Here is a 19,595-nt window from a genome sequence, read left to right on the forward strand (position 1 = left end):
ATGGCAATATATTTTCAAGTCAGGATTCTGAGTGGTTTGGAGGAGAACTTCTAGATGGTAGTGTCCCTATGTGCTTGCTACCCAAGATTTCTAGATGGAATGGTCGTGGGTTTGGAAGGTGCTGCCTAAGGAGCCCTGGCGAGTTTCTGCAGTGCATCTTGTAGATGGTACATATGGCTGCCACTGTTGGTCAGGAGTGCATATATATGGAAGAGGTGAAAATTAAGAGGGTTGCTTTGCCCTGAGTGATGTTGGAGCTGCTCTCATCCAGGCAAGTGGAAAGTATTCCATCACTCCTGATTTGTAGGTGGTGGACAGGCTTTTGGGGAGTCAGGAAATAAGTTATTTGTTACAGGATTCCTAGCCTCCGATCTGCTCTTGTAGTCACAGAATTTATATGGCTTGTCCAGTTTGGTTTTTGGTCAACGGTAACCTCAGGATGTTGATAGTGGGGGGACTCAGTGATAGTAATTGAATGTCATGGGCCGATGGTTAGATTCTCTATTGCTGGATATGATCATTGCCTGGCACTTGTGTGGCACGAATGTTATTTGCTACTTGTCAATCCAAGCCTGTACATTGTCCAGATCTGGCTACATTTGGACAAGGACTGCTTCAGTATGAGTCGCTGCAAATGGTACTCAACATTGTACAATCATCAGTGAACATTCCCACTTCTGACCTTTATGACGCAAGGAAGGTAACTGATGAAGCAGTTGAAGATGGTTGGGCCTAGGACACTATCCTGAGGAACTCCTGCAGTAACATTCTGGAATTGAGATCATAGAATTTACAGTGCAGAAGGAACCAATTCGGCCCATCGAGTCTACAACGGCCCTGAAAGAGCACCCTACCTAAGCCCACACCTATCCCTGTAACCCACCCTATCCCTGTAACCCAGCAACCCCACGTAACTTTTAAACATTACAGGGCAATTTAGTGTGACCAATCCACCTAACCCGCACATCTTTGGACTGTGGGAGGAAACCGGGACACCCGGAGGAAACCCATGCAGACGATGATTGACCTCCAACCACCACAACCACCTTCCTTTGTGCCAGATAGAATTCCAACCAGCAAAGCTTCCTCCAGATTCCCACTGATTCCAGTTTTACTAGGTTCCTGATGCCTCACTCGGTTAAACCCTGTCTTGCTGTCAAGGGCAATCCCGGTCACCTCGCTACTGAAGTAGCAGTATCTACTGCTACTTCAAATATTCATGCACTGTTCCAATAAAAGTATACAATGGCCTTTCCCTTGAACCCTTTACCATCTGTTTTGAAGCATACATAGAATCATAGAACCTCTACAGTGCAGAAGGAGGCCATTCGGCCCATTGAGTCCGCACCGACTCTTGGAAAGAGCACCCTAACCCCACCCAACCTTTTGGACACTATGGGGCAATTTACCTACTTCTTTGGACTGTAGGAGGAAACCGGAGCGCCCGGACAAAATCCACGCAGTCACGGGAAGAAAATGTAAACACCACAGAGTCACCCGAGGCTGGAATTGAACCGGGTCCCTGGCGCTGTGAGGCAGCAATGCTAACCACTGTGCCACCCACAGTCCAACTGCCCTCTGCATAAATACATTTCTCCCAACCTCACTCTTTACTCGTGTACTGACAATTTAAAGTTAATGGTCTAATTTATTGGCACCATAATTAGTGCATATTTAACATCAACAACAATTTGATTTATTTTATATGTGTATGCAGGCTATTAGGAAGTGAAGACTCACTCAATACGCAATCCCATCCTAACCCAACATCCACACACACATCCTTTTGCCATTAGGAGTTATTTGATGAGCCCTAGCACCATCAATCCCATCTTTCCTAAGCACAGAAATGCAGAATCCAATTACAGCACCTCTGTTGTTACCACAGCAGAAATTAGGAAGCTCAGAGACCAGCGCCTTTATGATCTATACACGTCAGTTCCACAAATCATTGAAATCATTGAAATTCTTAACTACATCACCATATGATTCACAGAATTTGGTCTTAAGCTAGTTGGAAGTTTGAGCCGTTTAAAGACCTCCAGGGTCATCGCCTCAAAACAAGTAATAATTCAGAAAAGATATCAGCAAAATGTGCATAGTTGCTACAATTTCATTCAACCTACTCGATTCTGGTTCTGCCGGTGAAAGTGTGGTGCTGCTAATTGTTACTTCCTCCTGATTAGCCCAAAGGTCTTCTTCAAATGCTAAGGGTGCTGTGACTGAAGCCATGGAATCTGCACAAATACAATAAAGGTTTGCAAGTCAAAAGTAAAAGGCAACATCTTTTGAATATGATTGGAAAATTCTAAGCAGTGCAGATCAGTTTTCCCCGGTTAAATTCTTGCACTGTGCCATGTAGGTATAATCTGGCAACAACCGTGCACTGCATCTTCAGGCTTCAAAGGGGATTTATTTTTTAAGTCAATATCCCCGCTTGCAACCACCATCCAAGAACTTTACTGGAAAATAGATGAGCATACATATGTAGAAACGCACTAACTATAGAAACAGGCAGAGACAACAAGCAAGTTTGCAACAGATGCAGGGAATAGCTTGGAGGCTAAAAGTTAGAGGGATCACCTTTATAGACAAGGATTCCCCGTGTGTTTTCCAGATTTACAAGGCAGTTCCTAGAAGAAACTCCAAGATAAAGCAGCAGCATTAAAATTATGCCAGATTTAAGTTTAAAGAATACAGCTTCAAGAATGAATAAGATGCAAGAGCTTCATTTGAGGAAGACAAGATGATGAGACTAAAAATATTATAGGAAGGAGGCAAAAGGAAAGACTTCAAAGTTAAGAGATGGTAGTTGTTTCTTCAACTAGTACTGAGAAATGAAAAAAGAGTTTTTCAAGAACTGATTAAATCAAGGCAGTCTGATGAATGTCCCGGTACGTTAGGTACCATCACGTTGTGTTGTAGCAAGTCAAATACACAATAGTTCATTGCCGCTTTATACCTGTGGCTTGCCATGAAATATCAAGCATTTGTTCTTGTGGAGGAGCCATTTCTTCAGAAGGTAGTGGAGCCAATTCAGGGCTTCTCTTCCCTTCAACTGACAGTTCTTCTGCAGGTAGTCAAAGGGGGGGGGGGAATTTTGCTTCATTAAAATCTGAACAACTAAATATGATTAGCATATAATAAAGGCAACAGATATGAGCAGCTCAACGTGCAATGGACCTGCAGCTCAGGTTTTTCGTGGTAGGGAGGTTTTTTTTCACATTAAACAGTGACTACATTTCAAGTCTTTCATAAGTTCGCACCCCAATATACTACAATGGAATTCAACACCTCTGCCTGGACAGGAAAATGACAAATAATAAAATAATCTTTTTGTCACAAGTCGGCTTGCTTTAACACAGCAATGAAGTTACTGTGAAAATTGAGCTTTATTAGTTTTCCATCCTAATTTGCCCCACCCTACTTCTTACTATTTATATGCCTATAGATGACTTTTGGATTTCCCTTTGTTCATTCTCTTCTCATTCTCTTTGTCTCTCTCATTTTCACTGCCTCTCTGAACTTTATATATTATCCTGGTTCTTACTTGTATTATCTTTATTTTAAATATAAATTTAGAGTACCCAATTCTTTTTTTTCCAATTAAGGGGCAATTTGCGTGGCCAAACCACCTACCCTGCATATCTTTGGGTTGTGGGGGTGAGACCCACGCAGACACAGGGAAAATGTGCAAACTCCACATGGACAGTGACCCGGGCTGCTTACTCGTATTATCAACCGGACATGTGTCATACATCAGAATTTTCTTCTTGATCTTATTCTCTATCTCTTTTTGTCATCCAGGGAGCTCTGACTTCAATTATTCTAACATCCCCCCTTGTGGGAATGCAACTTCTGTTACAGCTTTCCCTACCAATCTTTCATTCATATTCACACAGGACAGAAATAAAAACAAAAATTGCTGAAAATACTCAGCAGGTCAGGCAGCATCTGTGGAGAGAAACAGAGTTAACCTTTCAGGTCAAAATGATCTGTCATCAGCACACTTGTTTCTCTTCACAGATGTTTTCTTATTACACAAGGCAGATCCATTTTCATCCCATTTAAATAATTCCTACTCGGTTGCTGTTCCAGATTGCTCGTCTTTTTCCGCAGCCAATCTAAAAATGATGGTACTATGATCACTGTTCCCTAAATGTTCCCCTACTGATTCTTGATCCACTTGACCCATGCCATTTCAGAATCATATCTGGCAATGTCTCCCTCCTTGTTGGATCTGAAACATACTGATCAGAAACATTGGGCAGCACGGTAGCATAGTGGTTAGCACAATTGCTTCACAGCTCCAGGGTCCCAGGTTCAATTCCCGGCTTGGGTCACTGTCTGTGCGGAGTCTGTACGTTCTCCCAGTGTGTGCGTGGGTTTCCTCCAGGTGTTCTGGTTTCCTCCCACAGTCCAAAGATGTGGTTAGGTGGATTAGCCATGTTAAATTGCCCTTAGTGTCCAGAATTGCCTTTAGGGTTGGGTGGGGTTATGGTGATAGGGTGGAGGTGTGAGCTTGGATAGGGTGCTCTTTCCAAGAGCCGGTGCGGACTCAATGGGCCGAATGGCCTCATTCTGCACTGTAAATTCTATGAAATCTATGAAATTATTCGGAACACATTTCAGAAACCTTCTCCCTCTCTGATTGGATATTATTGCTATCTAAGTTAATATTAGGAAGTCCCCTATCACTACTCTATGTACTTGTACCTCTTGTAATTTCCATTCAAATTTGCTCCTTTATCTTTGATATTAGTTTGTAACCAATAGAACACACTGAACAGTACCTCTAATGTTTCTCAACAGTAACCAAGGATCAAGAATGAGAGGGCACAGATTTAAAGTGATTTACAAAAGTAGCAAGTGTGATGTGGGAAATAAACCTTTTCTCACAATGAATGGTCCTGGTTTGGAATTCACTGGCTGGAAGTGTGATGGACGCAGGATCACGCAGGATCAATCGAGGCATTGAAGAGGGCATGGGTGATTACTTGAATAGAAACAATGTGGAGGGTTACAAGAAAAAGGCAGGGGAATGGTGCTAAGTCATAACACTCACCTGGACAGCCAGTGCAGCAGACACAATCTTATTACCACATACTGCCTCCTTCTACACCATGACAATTCTGTGATTCTATGAATTGGATCTTGGCCGTGGCCACTCCAGGACATCAGCCCCCATCTCCAACACTGCAATATTCTCCTTAATCAATATGCCATCCCTCCATGTTTTTCTCCTTCCTCAGCTTTCCTGAATACCTGGGGCGGGATTTACCACCACCGCACCGTGTTTTTTTCGACGGGGGAGGCGGACACCTGCCTGTGGGATTTCCCATTGACAGCACCCCTTGCCACCAAGAAACCAGTGTGCCGGTGTGGGACCAGAATTTCCCACCAGCATGATCAACAGGGCAGCACTGTAGCATTGTGGATAGCACAATTGCTTCACAGCTCCAGGGTCCCAGGTTCGATTCCGGCTTGGGTCACTGTCTGTGCGGAGTCTGCACATCCTCCCCGTGTGTGCGTGGGTTTCCTCCAGGTGCTCCGGTTTCCTCCCACAGTCCAAAGATGTGCGGGTTAGGTGGATTGGCCATGATAAATTGCCCTTAGTGTCCAAAATTGCCCTTGGTGTTGGGTGGGGTTACTGGGTTATGGGGATAGGGTGGAGGTGTTGACCTTGGGTAGGGTGTTCTTTCCAAGAGCCGGTGCAGACTCGATGGGCCGAATGACCTCCTCCTGCACTATAAATTCTATGATCTATGAACCGGTAAATCCCGCCCCATGTACCCAGGGATATTTAAGCTATGCTTCATATTCCCATGTGACTATTTGTGCCTACAACTCACCAATCTTATTACCACACGCTGCATTTCTGCACATGCAGAGTTAGATCCTACTGCATTTGCTCCTTCCTCTGACCCACAGATAATGCAGTACTCTTTCTTACTGCAATTCTATCTATCCCTCCCAATCCTTTGTGTACCATGTTTCCTCTTCCTAACGCTGCATCCCAGTTACCATCCTGATCAGTTTAAATCCTCTTCAGCAGGATTAACAAACTGCCCTGTGATATATTGGGTTCAGCCCTGTCTAGGTACAATCTGTCCAATCTGTGCAGGTCCCACCTGCCCAGTACTGGTCCCAATATTTCAGGAATCAAAAGACCTACCTCCGGTGACATCTCTCCAGCCATGCAATCACCTGCTCGCTCCTTCTATTTTTATGCTAACTCACACTTGGCTCCAGGATAATCCAGGTTACTACCTTTGATGTCCACTTTGTTAGTCCCTTCCTAGCTCCCTAAAAATAAGCCTTCAGGATCACATCGCTCTTTCTATCCACCTTATTGAATCATGACTTCTGGCTATTCACCTTCCTCCCTCAGAATGCTGTGCAGTTGCTCAGTGATATTTTGACCATAGCACTAGGGAGGCTCCATACCATTTTGGATTGACATTAGTCTACAGTTGGTGTCACACAATCATTTTCTACAATGATCTACACATAACTCTTCAACTCAATGCTTGAGAAACAGATCAAGCTGTTTTCCTCATTATGATTTGGTATGAGAGCAGTATTACCTAAAATAAAACAGCTCATAGAATCCTAAAAATCGTGACAGGATAGAAACATGCACTTAACACATCAAGTCCATGCTGAACCTCATTATGATTTGGTATGAGAGCAGTATTATCTAAAATAAAACAGCTAATAATAATCTTTATTGGCACAAGTAGGCTTACATTAACACTGCAATGAAGTTACTGCAAAAAGCCACTAGTTTCCACACCTGTTCAGTTAAACAGAGGAAAAATTCAGAATGTCCAAATTACCTAACTACATCTTTCGGGACTTGTGGGAGGAAACCGGAGCACCCGGAGGAAATCCACGCAGACATGGGGAGAATGTGCAGGCTCCACACAGGCAGTGACCCGGGGCTGGGATCGAACCTGGGTCCTCAGTGCTGTGAGGCAACAGTGCTAACCATTGCGCCACCGTGTTGCCCTAGAAGTCTGGGAAATTGATAGTGGAAAGCGAGGCTATGGCAGATGAATTAAACAGATATTTTGCACCAGTCTTCACTGTAAAAGACACCAATAACATTCCAGAAATAGCTATAAATCAAGAAATGGAAGGGAGGAACTCAGGAAAATTAGTCATCAGGGAAGTGGTATTGAACAAATTGTTTGTGCTGCGGGCTGACAAATTCCGTGGTCCAGATGGAATTTACCCTAGAGTCTTGAAGGAAGTGGCTATTGAGACAGTTGGTGCATTGGGTTTCATTTTCCAAAATTCACTGGATTCGGAAAGGTTCCATTAGATTGGAAGAGAGCAAATGTAACTCCTTTATTCAAAAAGAGAGACAGAAAAGAAGAATCTATAGGCCAGTTAGCCTCATCTGTCATTGTGAAAATGTTGAGGCCATTATTAAAGATGTTATAACAGGATACTTGGAAAGATTCAAGGCAATCAGACAGTCAACATGGTTTTGTGAAAGTGAAATCATGTTTAACCAATTTATTGGAGTTCTTTGAAGAAGTTACATGTGCTGTGGCTAAAGGGGAAATCGGTGGATGTACTGATTTCCAGAAGGTATTTGATAAGGTGCCACATCAAAGGTTATTGAGTAAAATAGGTTCATGGTGTAGGGGGTAACATATTGGCATGGACTGAAGACTGGCTACCCAACAAGAAACAAAGTTAGCATAAATTGGTCTTTTTCTAGTTGGCAATTTGTGACACAGGGATCAGTATTGGGGTCTCAACTTTTTATAAGTTATATAAATTATTTGGATGAAGGGACTGAAGGTATGGTTGCTAAATTTGCTGACAACACAAAGGTAGGTAGCAAACTAAATCGTGAAGAGGACCTAAATGAGGCTATGAAAGAACATTGATAGGTTAAGTGAGTGAGCAAAAATCTGACAAATGGAGTATATTGCAGATAAATGTGAATTTGTCCATTTTGGCAGGAAGAATAAAAAAGAAACATTATCCAAATGGTGAGAGATTGCAGAGCTCAGAGGTGCAGAGGGCTCTGGGTTTCCTAGTGCATGCTGGCTGGTATACAGGCACAGCAAATAATTAGGAAAGTTAATAGCATGTTAGAGTTTATTATGAGGGGAATTGATTACAAAAATAGAGGGGTTACACTTCATTTATACAAGGCATTGTTGAGACCATATCTAGAGCAGTGTACAGTATTGATCTTTTAAGGAAAGATTTAAATGCATTAGAAGTTCAGAGACAAGTTACTAGATTAATACCAGGAATGAACGGGTTGGGCAGCACGGTGGTGCAGTGGTTAGCACTGCTGCCTCACGGCGCCAAGGACCCGGGTTCGATCCTGGCCCCGGGTCGTTGTCCGTGTGGAGTTTGCCCATTTAAAAAAATAACTTTAGAGTACCCAATTATTTTTTTCCAATTGCCATGTGAGAGTACCTTTAAGTCACGGATGTTTAAGCAATGTACCTTTAAGAAAATAGTGATGTCAGAGAGTGGGTAGAGCTGAGCAGTTCAGCCATTTTGAAGTTTCAGTTTGGAGGAAAAGAGCTTGGGGAGTGTCTGTGTTTTGCAGTGAGCTGGATTTGCTGTGATCTCTGCCATGAAAGACATTTGGATCATTTGGGTGATTTAAACTCGTAACAGTAAAGCCTTGAACCTGATGTGATTCTTTTAAAGGTGTTATATCTCTTAGAAGTTTGAAGGAACATTTTGAGGAATTATTTACTGTTGTAATATTTTTGGAGTTATCTTTGAAGTAAGGGGTGTTAAGAGATCTAATGTTTATTTAAGATGTTAAGTTGAGTTCATGGAATAAACATTGTTTTGTTTTAAAAACCCACATGTCCATAATTGTAATCCCACCCCTAGGGAACAAGCCGTGTGCGAGGAAAAACAACAAATACATTAAAGGGAGAGGTTGATTGAACTCCATGATACATTTTGGGGTTCTGAAAACGCCTCGCCCATAACAATTGGGGGCTCGAGGTGGATAAAAGTCTATCTATTGGATTGGCTTTTGTGAACATGAAGACAGTGAAGGATTGTTGCTTTTCGGGTGTGGTATTTTAGTTTAAGTGGGGAGTGTGTTGTGGACAATGGCTCTTTCAGAGGCTCAGAAGCTTTTGGGGGTGGAGACTGTCACACGCAGTACTTTACAGACAGAGACAAAAAGCAGACTGTTGGGTCTGGCAAAAACATTGTAGTTAACATTACCTGACAAAATGCGAAAAGGTGAGGTAATTATGGCGGTGGTTCAGCATTTAAAGTTGCCTGAGATAGAGTTTGACTCATGGTAAATGGCAAAAATTCAGTTGCAAATTAAACAAATGGAACATGAGAAAGAATTAAAGCGGGTTGAATACGAAAGAGAGAGAGCGGAAAAAGAAAGAAAGAGATAGAGTGAAAAAGAAAAGGAGAGAGAAGGAACAAAGAAAGAGATAGAGAGGAAAGGGAAAAAGAGAGAGAGTTTGAACTTCGGAAAATGGCTCTGAAACATGAAAATCAGTAAAAATTGGCAGGCGCAAAGGGACATGTACAGTTGGAGGAGATGGATGAGGATAATGAGACAGAGCGTCATAGTCGAAGACGTGGTGGGGATCTATTTAAATATGTCCAAGCATTGCCAAGGTTTGACGAGAAGGAGGTAGAAGCCTTTTTCATTTCATTTGAGAAGGTAGCTAAACAAATGCAATGGCCACAGGACATGTGGGTATTACTGATTCAAACAAAGCTGGTAGGCAGGGCTAGTGAAGTGTTTGCATCACTACCGGAGGTATCTGGAACATATGAGGAGGTGAAGAAATCCATCTTAAGTGCATATGAGCTTGTGCCTGAAGCTTACAGACAAAGGTTTAGAAATTTAAGGAAAGTATTTGGTCAAACATACATGGAGTTTGAAAGGCTCAAACAGAGTAATTTTGATAGGTGGATAAGGGCTTTGAAAATAGACCAAACGTATGAAGCTCTCAGAGGAATTATACTTTTGGAGGAGTTTAAAAATTCAATTCCTGATGTAGTGAGAACTCATGTGGAAGAACAGAGGGTTAAAACTGCAAGATTAGCAGCGGAAATGGCAGATGATTATGAATGAGTTCACAAATCAAAGATTGGTTTCCGACATCAGTTTCAGCCGGTGAAGGCTAGAAACTGGGGACATGAGAAATACTCAAGTGGTAAAGGTGATTTGATGGGAGACAATAAAGAGAGTGTACCACAGATTAAAAGAGAAATCCAGGAGGGTGGAAAAGAAATGAAAAGTTTCAGATGTTTTCAGTGTAATAAACTAAGCCATATAAAGTCACAGTGTTGGTGGTTGAAGAAAAGCACTGGGAAGGCTGATGTGGTAAAACAGGATAAGACAGTGGGGTTTGTTAGAGTGGTAAAGGAAAGCCCAAGGGAAGCGAAGCAGGTGCAAACGATTGTACAGCCTGTTCAAGAAGTAATTGTTAAGAAGGTGCCAGATGTATTTAAAGAATTTACTTGTGTGGGTAAAGTTTACTCATGTGTATCAGGAGGAGCAGGTAAAGAAGTCACAATTTTAAAAGATACGGGAGCTAGTCAATCTTTAATGGTAAGAGATGAGGAATTATGTAGTTTGGGAAGAATGTTGCCAGAAAAGGTGGTGATATGTGGAATTCAGGGTGAGAGGAGTAGCGTTCCATTATATAAGGTAAGGTTGGAAAGTCCAGTGAAGAGTGGTGAAGTGGTAGTAGGAGTAATAGATAAACTATCTTATCCAGGAATACAGTTTATCTTGGGTAATAATATAGCTGGATCGCAGGTGGGAGTGATGCCTACTGTGGTTGATAAGCCAGTGGAAAATCAGACAACTGAAGGATTGAAGGACGAATATCCTGGGATTTTTCCGGATTGTGTAGTAACAAGGTCGCAAAGTCACAGGTTAAGACAAGAGGAGAAATCAAAGAGTGAAAACGAAGTTGAAGCGCAATTATCAGAAACGATTTTTGATCAGATGGTTGAAAAAGAACAAGAACAGGTGGAGGATGAGGCGGATATTTTGAGTTCAGGAAAATTGGCAGTTACAACAGAAAGATGTAGAAATAAAACGGATATATCAGAAAGCATATACGGAAGAGGAATCTGAGAGTATACCAGAGTGTTATTACCGTACAAATGATGTCTTGATGAGAAAATGGAGACCTGTACATATGCAGGCGGATGAAAAGTGGGCAGAAGTTCATCAAGTAGTATTTCCGGTAGGGTATAGAAAGGAGGTGTTGCGAGTTGCACATGAGGTACCAGTGGGCGGTCATTTGGGAATAAGGAAAACTCAAGCTAAAATACAAAAACATTTTTATTGGCCTGGACTACATAAAGATGTAGTTAAATTTTGTCAATCATGTCACACATGTCAAGTGATAGGGAAACCTCAAGCAGTGATAAAACCAGCGCCCTTAATACCCATTCCAGCATTTGAGGAACCTTTTACAAGGGTCATAATTGATTGTGTAGGACCGCTTCCTAAAGCAAAAGGTGGGAATCAATATGTTTTGACTATAATGGATGTGTCTACTAGGTTTCCAGAGGCCATTCCAGTACGTAATATTACAGCTAAAAGGATTGTGGAGGAGTTACTTAAATTCTTTACTAGATATGGACTACCCACAGAAATTCAATCGGATCAAGGATCAAATTTTACTTCAAAATTATTCAAAGAAGTTATGGATAGCTTAGGAATAAAACAATTTAAATCAACTGCGTACCATCCAGAATCGCAGGGAGCGTTAGAAAGGTGGCATCAGACATTAAAGACAATGTTGAGGGCGTATTGTCAAGATTATCCAGAGGATTGGGATAAAGGAATTCCATTTGTATTGTTTGCAATTAGGGATGCACCTTAGGAGTCTACCAAATTTAGTCCTTTTGAACTAATTTTTGGTCATGAGGTAAGAGGACCACTGAAATTGCTTAAGGAAAAATTGGTGGGTGAGAAATCGGAAATTACACTATTGGATTACGTGTCAAATTTTAGGGAATGATTAAATAAGGCAGGTGAATTGTCTAGACAACATTTGAAAGTTGCACAGAATGCGATGAAACGGGTAGCGGACAAGAAATCCAAAGTTCGTAGTTTTGCCAGTGGAAATAGAGTTTTAGTGTTGTTACCAGTGGTAGGTGAGCCTTTAAAAGCTAGGTTTTGTGGACCATATCAGATTGAAAGGAAATTAAGTGAGGTGAATTATGTGGGAAAAACACCAGATAGAAGGAAGACTCACTGAGTTTGTCATGTGAATATGCTTAAAAGGTACTTTGAAAGGGAAGGAGAGAAAAAGGAGGTTTTAATGATTCTAACTCAAAGTGAGGAACCAAATCCAGATGACTGTGAATTTGACATACCTCAAATTAAATTGGAAAATGAGGATGTTCTTAAAATTGGGATGAATTGTTAAGTTACCTTCCAGAGGAAGAACAAACTGACCTGAAAGAGTTATTGATATCACATGGGCAAGTTTGTAGAGATAAACTGGGAAGTACTAAAATGGCTATACATGATGTAGATGTGGGAAATGCTGTTCCTATCAAACAATCTCCATATAGACTTAATCCTTTAAAATTGGCACAGGTTAACAGAGAGATTGAGAGTATGCTTAAAAATGGCATAATTAAAGCGGGTTGCAGCCAATGGAGCTCACCCATAGTGATGGTACCTAAACCACCAACGGTTGTGTGTGGACTATCGAAAGGTGAATGCAGTTACAAGAACGGACTCTTATCCTATCCCACGTTTGGAGGATTGCATTGAGAAAGTGGGACAATCCGCTTTTATTTCCAAATTGGATTTACTGAAAGGTTACTGGCAAGTACCTTTACCTGAAAGGGCGATGGAGGTTTCAGCTTTTGTGACTCCAGATGGTATATACCAGTTCAAAGTTATGCCATTTGGCATGAAAAACGCCCCTGCAACATTTCAACGGCTAACTAATACAGTCGTTTCAGGATTACCCAATTGTGCGGTATACATTGATGATCTGGTAGTTTTCAGCCAGACATGGAACGAACATTTAAAACATCTGAGGGAGTTATTCGATCGACTTCAGGAGGTGGGTTTGGTGATAAACCTAGCCAAAAGTGAATTTGGAAAAGCCCAAGTCACTTTCCTTGGCCATACAATTGGACAGGGTTGACTGGTCCCACGGGATGTGAAAGCGATAGTTATTGGGGAGTTTCCGATACCCTCGACACGACGGGAAATAATGCGATTTCTTGGTATGAGTGGATTTTACCAGAAATTTGTACCAAATTTTAGCAGTGTGGTCGCTCCACTGACGGACTGAAGGCTGCGTTAACCACTGCTCTTGTGTTAGTCATCCCAAATTATACCAAACCCTTCAAAGTGGCTGTTGATGCGAGCGATGTGGGCGTAGATGCGGTGCTTCTACAAGACGACGACGAAGGGCTAGAGCGGCCTGTTGGTTATTTTTCAAAGAAATTGAATTCTCACCAGAAAAAGTATTCGACGATTGAGAAGGAGGCTTTGAGTTTGGTGCTGGCTTTGCAACATTTTCACATTTATGTGACCAGCAATCCATCTGACACCATTATATATACTGATCATAATCCTTTGATGTTTTTGGAGCGATTTCGGAATAACAATGCAGGGCTGTTTTGCTATGGTTTATTGTTACAACCGTTTCATTTAAAAATAGTACATGTGGCAGGATGGGAAAATGTGATAGCCGATGCTTTGTCACGAATGTGATCAGGTGCCTCACGGGAGACTGCTGAGTAAAATAAGGGCCCATGGTATTCGAGGCAAGGTACTAACATGGATTGACGATTGGCTGTCAGGCAGAAGGCAGAGAGTTGGGATAAAAGGTTCTTTTTCGGAATGGCAACCGGTGACGAGTGGTGTCCCGCAGGGTTCAGTGTTGGGGCCACAGCTGTTCTCCTTATATATTAACGATCTAGATGACGGGACTGGGGGCATTCTGGCTAAGTTTGCCGATGATACAAAGATATGTGGAGGGGCAGGTAGTATGGAGGAGGTGGGGAGGCTGCAGAAAGATTTAGACAGTTTAGGAGAGTGGTCCAAGAAATGGCTGATGAAATTCAACGTGGGCAAGTGCGAGGTCTTGCACTTTGGAAAAAAGAATAGAGGCATGGACTATTTTCTAAACGGTGACAAAATTCATAATGCTGAAGTGCAAAGGGACTTGGGAGTCCTAGTCCAGGATTCTCTAAAGGTAAACTTGCAGGTTGAGTCCGTAATTAAGAAAGCAAATGCAATGTTGTCATTTATCTCAAGAGGCTTGGAATATAAAAGCAGGGATGTACTTCTGAAGCTTTATAAAGCATTAGTTAGGCCCCATTTAGAATACTGTGAGCAATTCTGGGCCCCACACCTCAGAAGGACATACTGGCACTGGAGCGGGTCCAGCGGAGATTCACATGGATGATCCCAGGACTGGTAGGCCTAACATACGATGAACGTCTGAGGATCCTGGGATTATATTCATTGGAGTTTAGGAGGTTGAGGGGAGATCTAATAGAAACTTACAAGATAATGAATGGCTTAGATAGGGTGGATGTAGGGAAGTTGTTTCCATTAGCAGGGGAGACTAGGACCCGGGGGCACAGCCTTAGAATAAAAGGAAGTCACTTTAGAGCAGAGATGAGGAGAAATTTCTTCAGCCAGAGAGTGGTGGGTCTGTGGAATTCATTGCCACAGAGGGCGGTGGAGGCCGGGACGTTGATTGTCTTTAAGACAGAAGTTGATAGAGCGGGTAAATGGAGTTGAAATCAGCCATGATTGAATGGTGGAGTGGACTCGATGGGTCGAATGGCCTTACTTCCGCTCCTATGTCTTATGGTCTTATAATTGAGAAGTTTTTTGGCTGGAGGAAGAAGAACGAAGAAAAATGGACTATATTATTATACCTGTTTGAGTGTGTTGTTTTCTTTTAATGAAAATGTATATTTACTGTGTGCATTTCTTAGTGGATGGTGCAAAAGTGAAAAATGAAACCATCTTGAAGTTGATGGGGTTTTTTTTTTCTTGGGGGCAGGTGTCATGTGAGAGTACCTTTAAGACATGGATGTTTAAGCAATGTACCTTTAAGAAAACAGTGATGTCCGAGAGTGGGTGGAGCTGAGCAGTTCAGCCATTTTGAAATTCCAGTTTGGAGGAAAAGAGCTTGGGGAGTGTCTGTGTTTTGCAGTGAGCTGGATTTGCTGTGATCTCTTCCATGAAAGACTATCTCTGGATCATCTGGGTGATTTAAACTCATAATAGTAAAAAGCCTTTAACCTGATGTGATTCTGTTTAAAGGTGTTAAGTCTCTTGGAAGTTTGAAGGAACATTTTGAGGAATTATTTACTGTTGTAATATTTTTGGAGTTATCTTTGAAGTAAGGGGTGTTAAGAGATCTAATGTTTATTTAAGATGTCAAGTGGAGTTCATGGAATAAACATTATTTTGTGTTTAAAAACCCATGTGTCCATAATTGTAATCCCACACCTCGGGATTAGGTGTGCTAGGAAAAGCAACAAATACATTAATGGGTTGGTTGAACTCCATGATACATTTTGGGGTTCTGAAAACACCTCGCCCATAACACAATTAAGGGAAATTTAGTGTGGCCAATCCACCTAACCTACACATCTTTTGGTTGTGGGGGTGAAACTCACGCAGACATGGAGAGAATGTGAAAAATCCACACAAACAATGACCCGGGGCCAGGATCGAACCCGGGTCCTCAGCGCGTAGGCAGCCCTGAGTTTGCACATTCTACCCATGTCACAAAAGGATATGCAGGGTAGGTGGATTGACCATGCTAAATTGCCCTTTAATTGGAAAAAAAATAATTGGGTATGTTAAATCTATTTTTTTTAAAAAAAGGAATGAATGGGTTGTCTTACGAGGAAAGGTTGGAAGGATGGATTTTTATCCACTTGAGTTAAGGACTGGCTTTATATCCACTAGAGTTAAGAGTAAGAGGTAACTTGATTGAAACCTGCAAGATCCTGAGTGGTACTGACAGGGTGGATTTGGAGAGGATAGGCGGTATTCTCGGGCCGCGTTCGCCCGTAGAATCCTGCACGAGGTCAATGGATTTTTCCATTGTTGGCGTCTCGCCCGTGGTGTTCTTGCGGCGGGTGGGGCGTAAGAATCGAGCCCGATGTTTTTTCTTGTGGGAAAATTTAGAACAAATTTAGAACTTTAAAAAAAAATAAGGGGTCGCTTATTTAAGACAGACATGAGGAGAAACCTTTTCTCTCTGGGGGTTGAGAATCTCTAGAACTCTCTTCTTCAAAAGGCAGGGGAGCAGAGTCTTTGAATATTTTTAAGGGAGAGCTAGAAGAGAGTTCCAATGACCGACTACCCTCAGAAAAATGTTCTCATATGTCTTCAATGAGCGACCCCTTACTTTTAAATCATGACCCCTAGTTCTAGATTCTGTCACAAGAAAAAGCATCCTTTCAACATCCACCCAGTTAACGTTTCCATAAAGTCATCTCTTACTCTTCTGAAGTCCAGCAGATACAAACAAGCCTAGCCTGTCCAACCTTTCCTCGGAAGACAAAACATGCACTTTCCAGGCATTAGTCTGATAAACAAACATGTGATTCATGCACTAGGAATGGTGTGTTAAATGCGATACTTCCTATCCTCTCACGTGAATATAAAAGATATCAACCAACATCACGAAAACAGACTAACCATTGCATATTGGTGTTCATAGGACCTGACTGCATGCAAATTAGAGGCCATGATTTGTACATTAGAACACTGACTACACTTCAAAATGATGCTTAATTGGCTGGAAAGTGTTCTGTGACTTTGTAAAAGGTGTTGTTTTTAATACAAATTCTCTCTTTATGATGGGGTATCCAAAACTCAATATGGTGGTAAAATTAAAGTTCAACATCAGAGGAAAGTGAAAAAGGAGGACACCAGGTGAGGCTGTCAGCAGCACTTAGAGCTTAACATCACAGGAGAAACACAAGATCGTTGGTTGGTGAGAAACTGCTGTTCATGAGAGTAATCAAGTAGCTGAGAATGAGAATGAGAAAAACGCATTTTTGCACGATAGGGAAATAACTGCTTTTTGATTTTAGCTTAGACTGCAAGTACCTTTTTAAAAATAAAATCTGTTGATAATAAATATTTTAGAACTTCCAAACTAAATTTCTTCACTTGACAGTTAAGGGGTTCTGCTCGTTTGCCTGACATAAATGGGAATAAGGGGCGAAATTCTCCGGAATCGGTGCGATGTCCGCCGACTGGCGCCCAAAACGGCGCAAATCAGTCGGACACCGCGCCACCCCAAAGGTGCGGAATGCTCCGCATCTTTGGGGGCCGAGCCCCAACCTTAAGGGGCTAGGCCCGCGGCGGACGAATTTCCGCCCCGCCAGCTGGCGGAAAAGGCCTTTGGTGCCCCGCCAGCTGGCACGGAAATTACATCTCCGGGCGGCGCATGCGCGGGAGCGTTAGCGGCCGTTGACGGCATTCCCGCGCATGCGCAGTGGAGGGAGTCTCTTCCGCCTCCGCCATGGTGGAGACCGTGGCGAAGGCGGAAGGGAAAGAGTGCCCCCACAGCACAGGCCCTCCCGCGGATCGGTGGGCCCCGATTGCGGGCCAGGCCACCGGGGGGGCACCCCCCGGGGCCAGATCGCCCCACGCCCCCCCCCAGGACCCCGGAACCCGCCCACGCCGCCTTGTCCCGCCGGTAAGGTAGGTGGTTTAATCTACGCCGGCGGGACAGGCATTTTAGCGGTGGGACTTCGGCCCATCCGGGCCGGAGAATCACGGAGGGAGGGCCTGCCAACCGGTGCAATTCCCGCCCCTGCTGAATATCCGGTGCCGGAGAATTCGTCAACCGGCGGGGGCGGGATTCACGCCAGCCCCCAGCGATTCTCCGACCCGGCGGGGGGTCGGAGAATCTCGCCCAAGATGTTTCTAGTCTATATATTGTATTTAGTTATGTACTGTGATTTGCACATCCTAGGAATAATAAGGCAGTACTAGCAGGGCATTTTAACTACCCAAATATTAACTCGAATAGTTTTAGTGTGCAGTGTAGGGAGGGAGCAAAATTCTTAAATTGTATCCAGGGAAACTTTCTTTTGCCAGTACATAGAAAGCCCGTCAAGGGAGAGGGTAATTCTGGACCTAATACTTGGAAATTAACTCAGGCAGGTGGAAGACAGGTCAGTAGGCGAGAATTTTGGAAATAGTGACCATTGTTCAGTTAGGTTTAGGAAAGTTATGGAAAAGGAAAAGGATAAGGATGGTATGGGAATTCTAACTTGCGGAAGGCTAATTTATGAAGATAAAGCCCAATTTGGCAAAAGTGGACAGGGAACAGCTACTTGCAAATACATTTGTGTCAAGATAGTGGGATGCCTTCAAGGAAGAGATAGCAAGAGTAGAGGGAAAATATGTTAGACCACAGAACCCTGGATGTCAAGGGACATGAAGGTCAGGATTAGCAAAAATTGATGGCAGTTACGAAGGGCTCAATACAGTAAATGGGTCGAATGGCCTCCTTCTGTGCTGTAAACATCTATGAATCTATTACTTCTTTGGTTATCTATTCCACCCTTCTAGATAGAAAAACAAAGATTTGAATTGTTTTTTAAAAATAAATTTTGAGTACCCAATTAATTTTTTCCAATTAAGGGCCAATTTAGTGTGGCCAATCCACCTACCCTGCACATCTGTTGGGTTGTGGGGGAACCCACGCATACACGGGGAAAATGTGCAAATTTCACACGGACAGTGACCCAGAGCTGGGATCGAGTCTGGGACCTCTGCACCGTGAGGCAGCAGTGCTAGCCACTGCACCAACGTGCTGCCCTAAGATTTAATTTGTGTTTGCTTCAATGGCCTTACATCTGCTTCACTGCATTCTTTAATAATTTGCTCCAACACTGTTAGTTTTATTGTGCAATTCTCAGCAGTACAGGATGTTATTCCTGAAACCTCAGATTAGAACCTACCAAACAATGCAGATTTTTGTATTTGGCAAACAATTTGCGGTTTGATGCTGGAAATTAAAAATTAAAATCAAGGCAGTGTAAGATAGTTTTAACACATACCTGCAACTTTAGCTGGAGAGCTTAGATGTTGCAGTGTTGGACAAGATGCAGTTGAGCTCTTCATTTCACCTACAGGAGATAGCATAGATTTAAAGTTCAGCAGATCTTCAGCATCAGGTCCATCTAAAGTGCCTGCAGGAAACAGCAAAGTATTGTTACAAGCTCAGTTGGTATCCCCCTCCACTCAGAGGCAGGTGGTTATGATTTAACCTCAATCTCGATCAGCAATTCAGTGCAGCACTGGGGGGAATGCTGTCCTTGGACGAAATGTTGCCCTTCCACCTGTTCCAATGGTTTACATAGATGTGAAAGAGCCCTTAGTTTCAACTTGAGTTTCTAAGATCCTGTCGCACATCCCTTCCACATAAAAATCAGACTAACGTGGTCAATCACCTGCCTCTGTTGGGGATATCTTTCTGTACACAGTATATAACCACACAATGGCAAAGCCATTTTGGGACATTGAGATTATTTAAATGAAATTTTTTTTAAACAAAGCCTCTAGTATGATGTCAGGGTTT

The 19,595-nt window shown here is 42.6% G+C and overlaps 1 protein-coding gene across 13 annotated transcripts in view; it reads right to left on the reverse strand.

Moving 5' to 3' along the window:
• The window catches only part of LOC140385700 (uncharacterized), a 661,829-nt gene that overhangs the window by 263,601 nt on the left and 378,633 nt on the right, over window positions 1–19,595 (reverse strand). For 8 of the 13 annotated variants that reach the window (XM_072468125.1, XM_072468131.1, XM_072468136.1 and 5 more), the window contains 3 exons: window positions 19,075–19,206; window positions 2,963–3,070; window positions 2,127–2,237 (listed from right to left, as the gene is read on the reverse strand). In XM_072468125.1, coding sequence (XP_072324226.1) covers window positions 2,127–2,237; window positions 2,963–3,070; window positions 19,075–19,206 — 351 coding nt within the window. The remainder of the gene's footprint in view (window positions 1–2,126; window positions 2,238–2,962; window positions 3,071–19,074; window positions 19,207–19,595) is intronic. The other 5 variants (XM_072468135.1, XM_072468128.1, XM_072468137.1 and 2 more) reach the window with 3 other exon arrangements.

The sequence above is a fragment of the Scyliorhinus torazame genome, chromosome 11 (assembly GCF_047496885.1).
Source record: "Scyliorhinus torazame isolate Kashiwa2021f chromosome 11, sScyTor2.1, whole genome shotgun sequence".
Taxonomy (NCBI): Eukaryota; Metazoa; Chordata; class Chondrichthyes; order Carcharhiniformes; family Scyliorhinidae; genus Scyliorhinus; species Scyliorhinus torazame.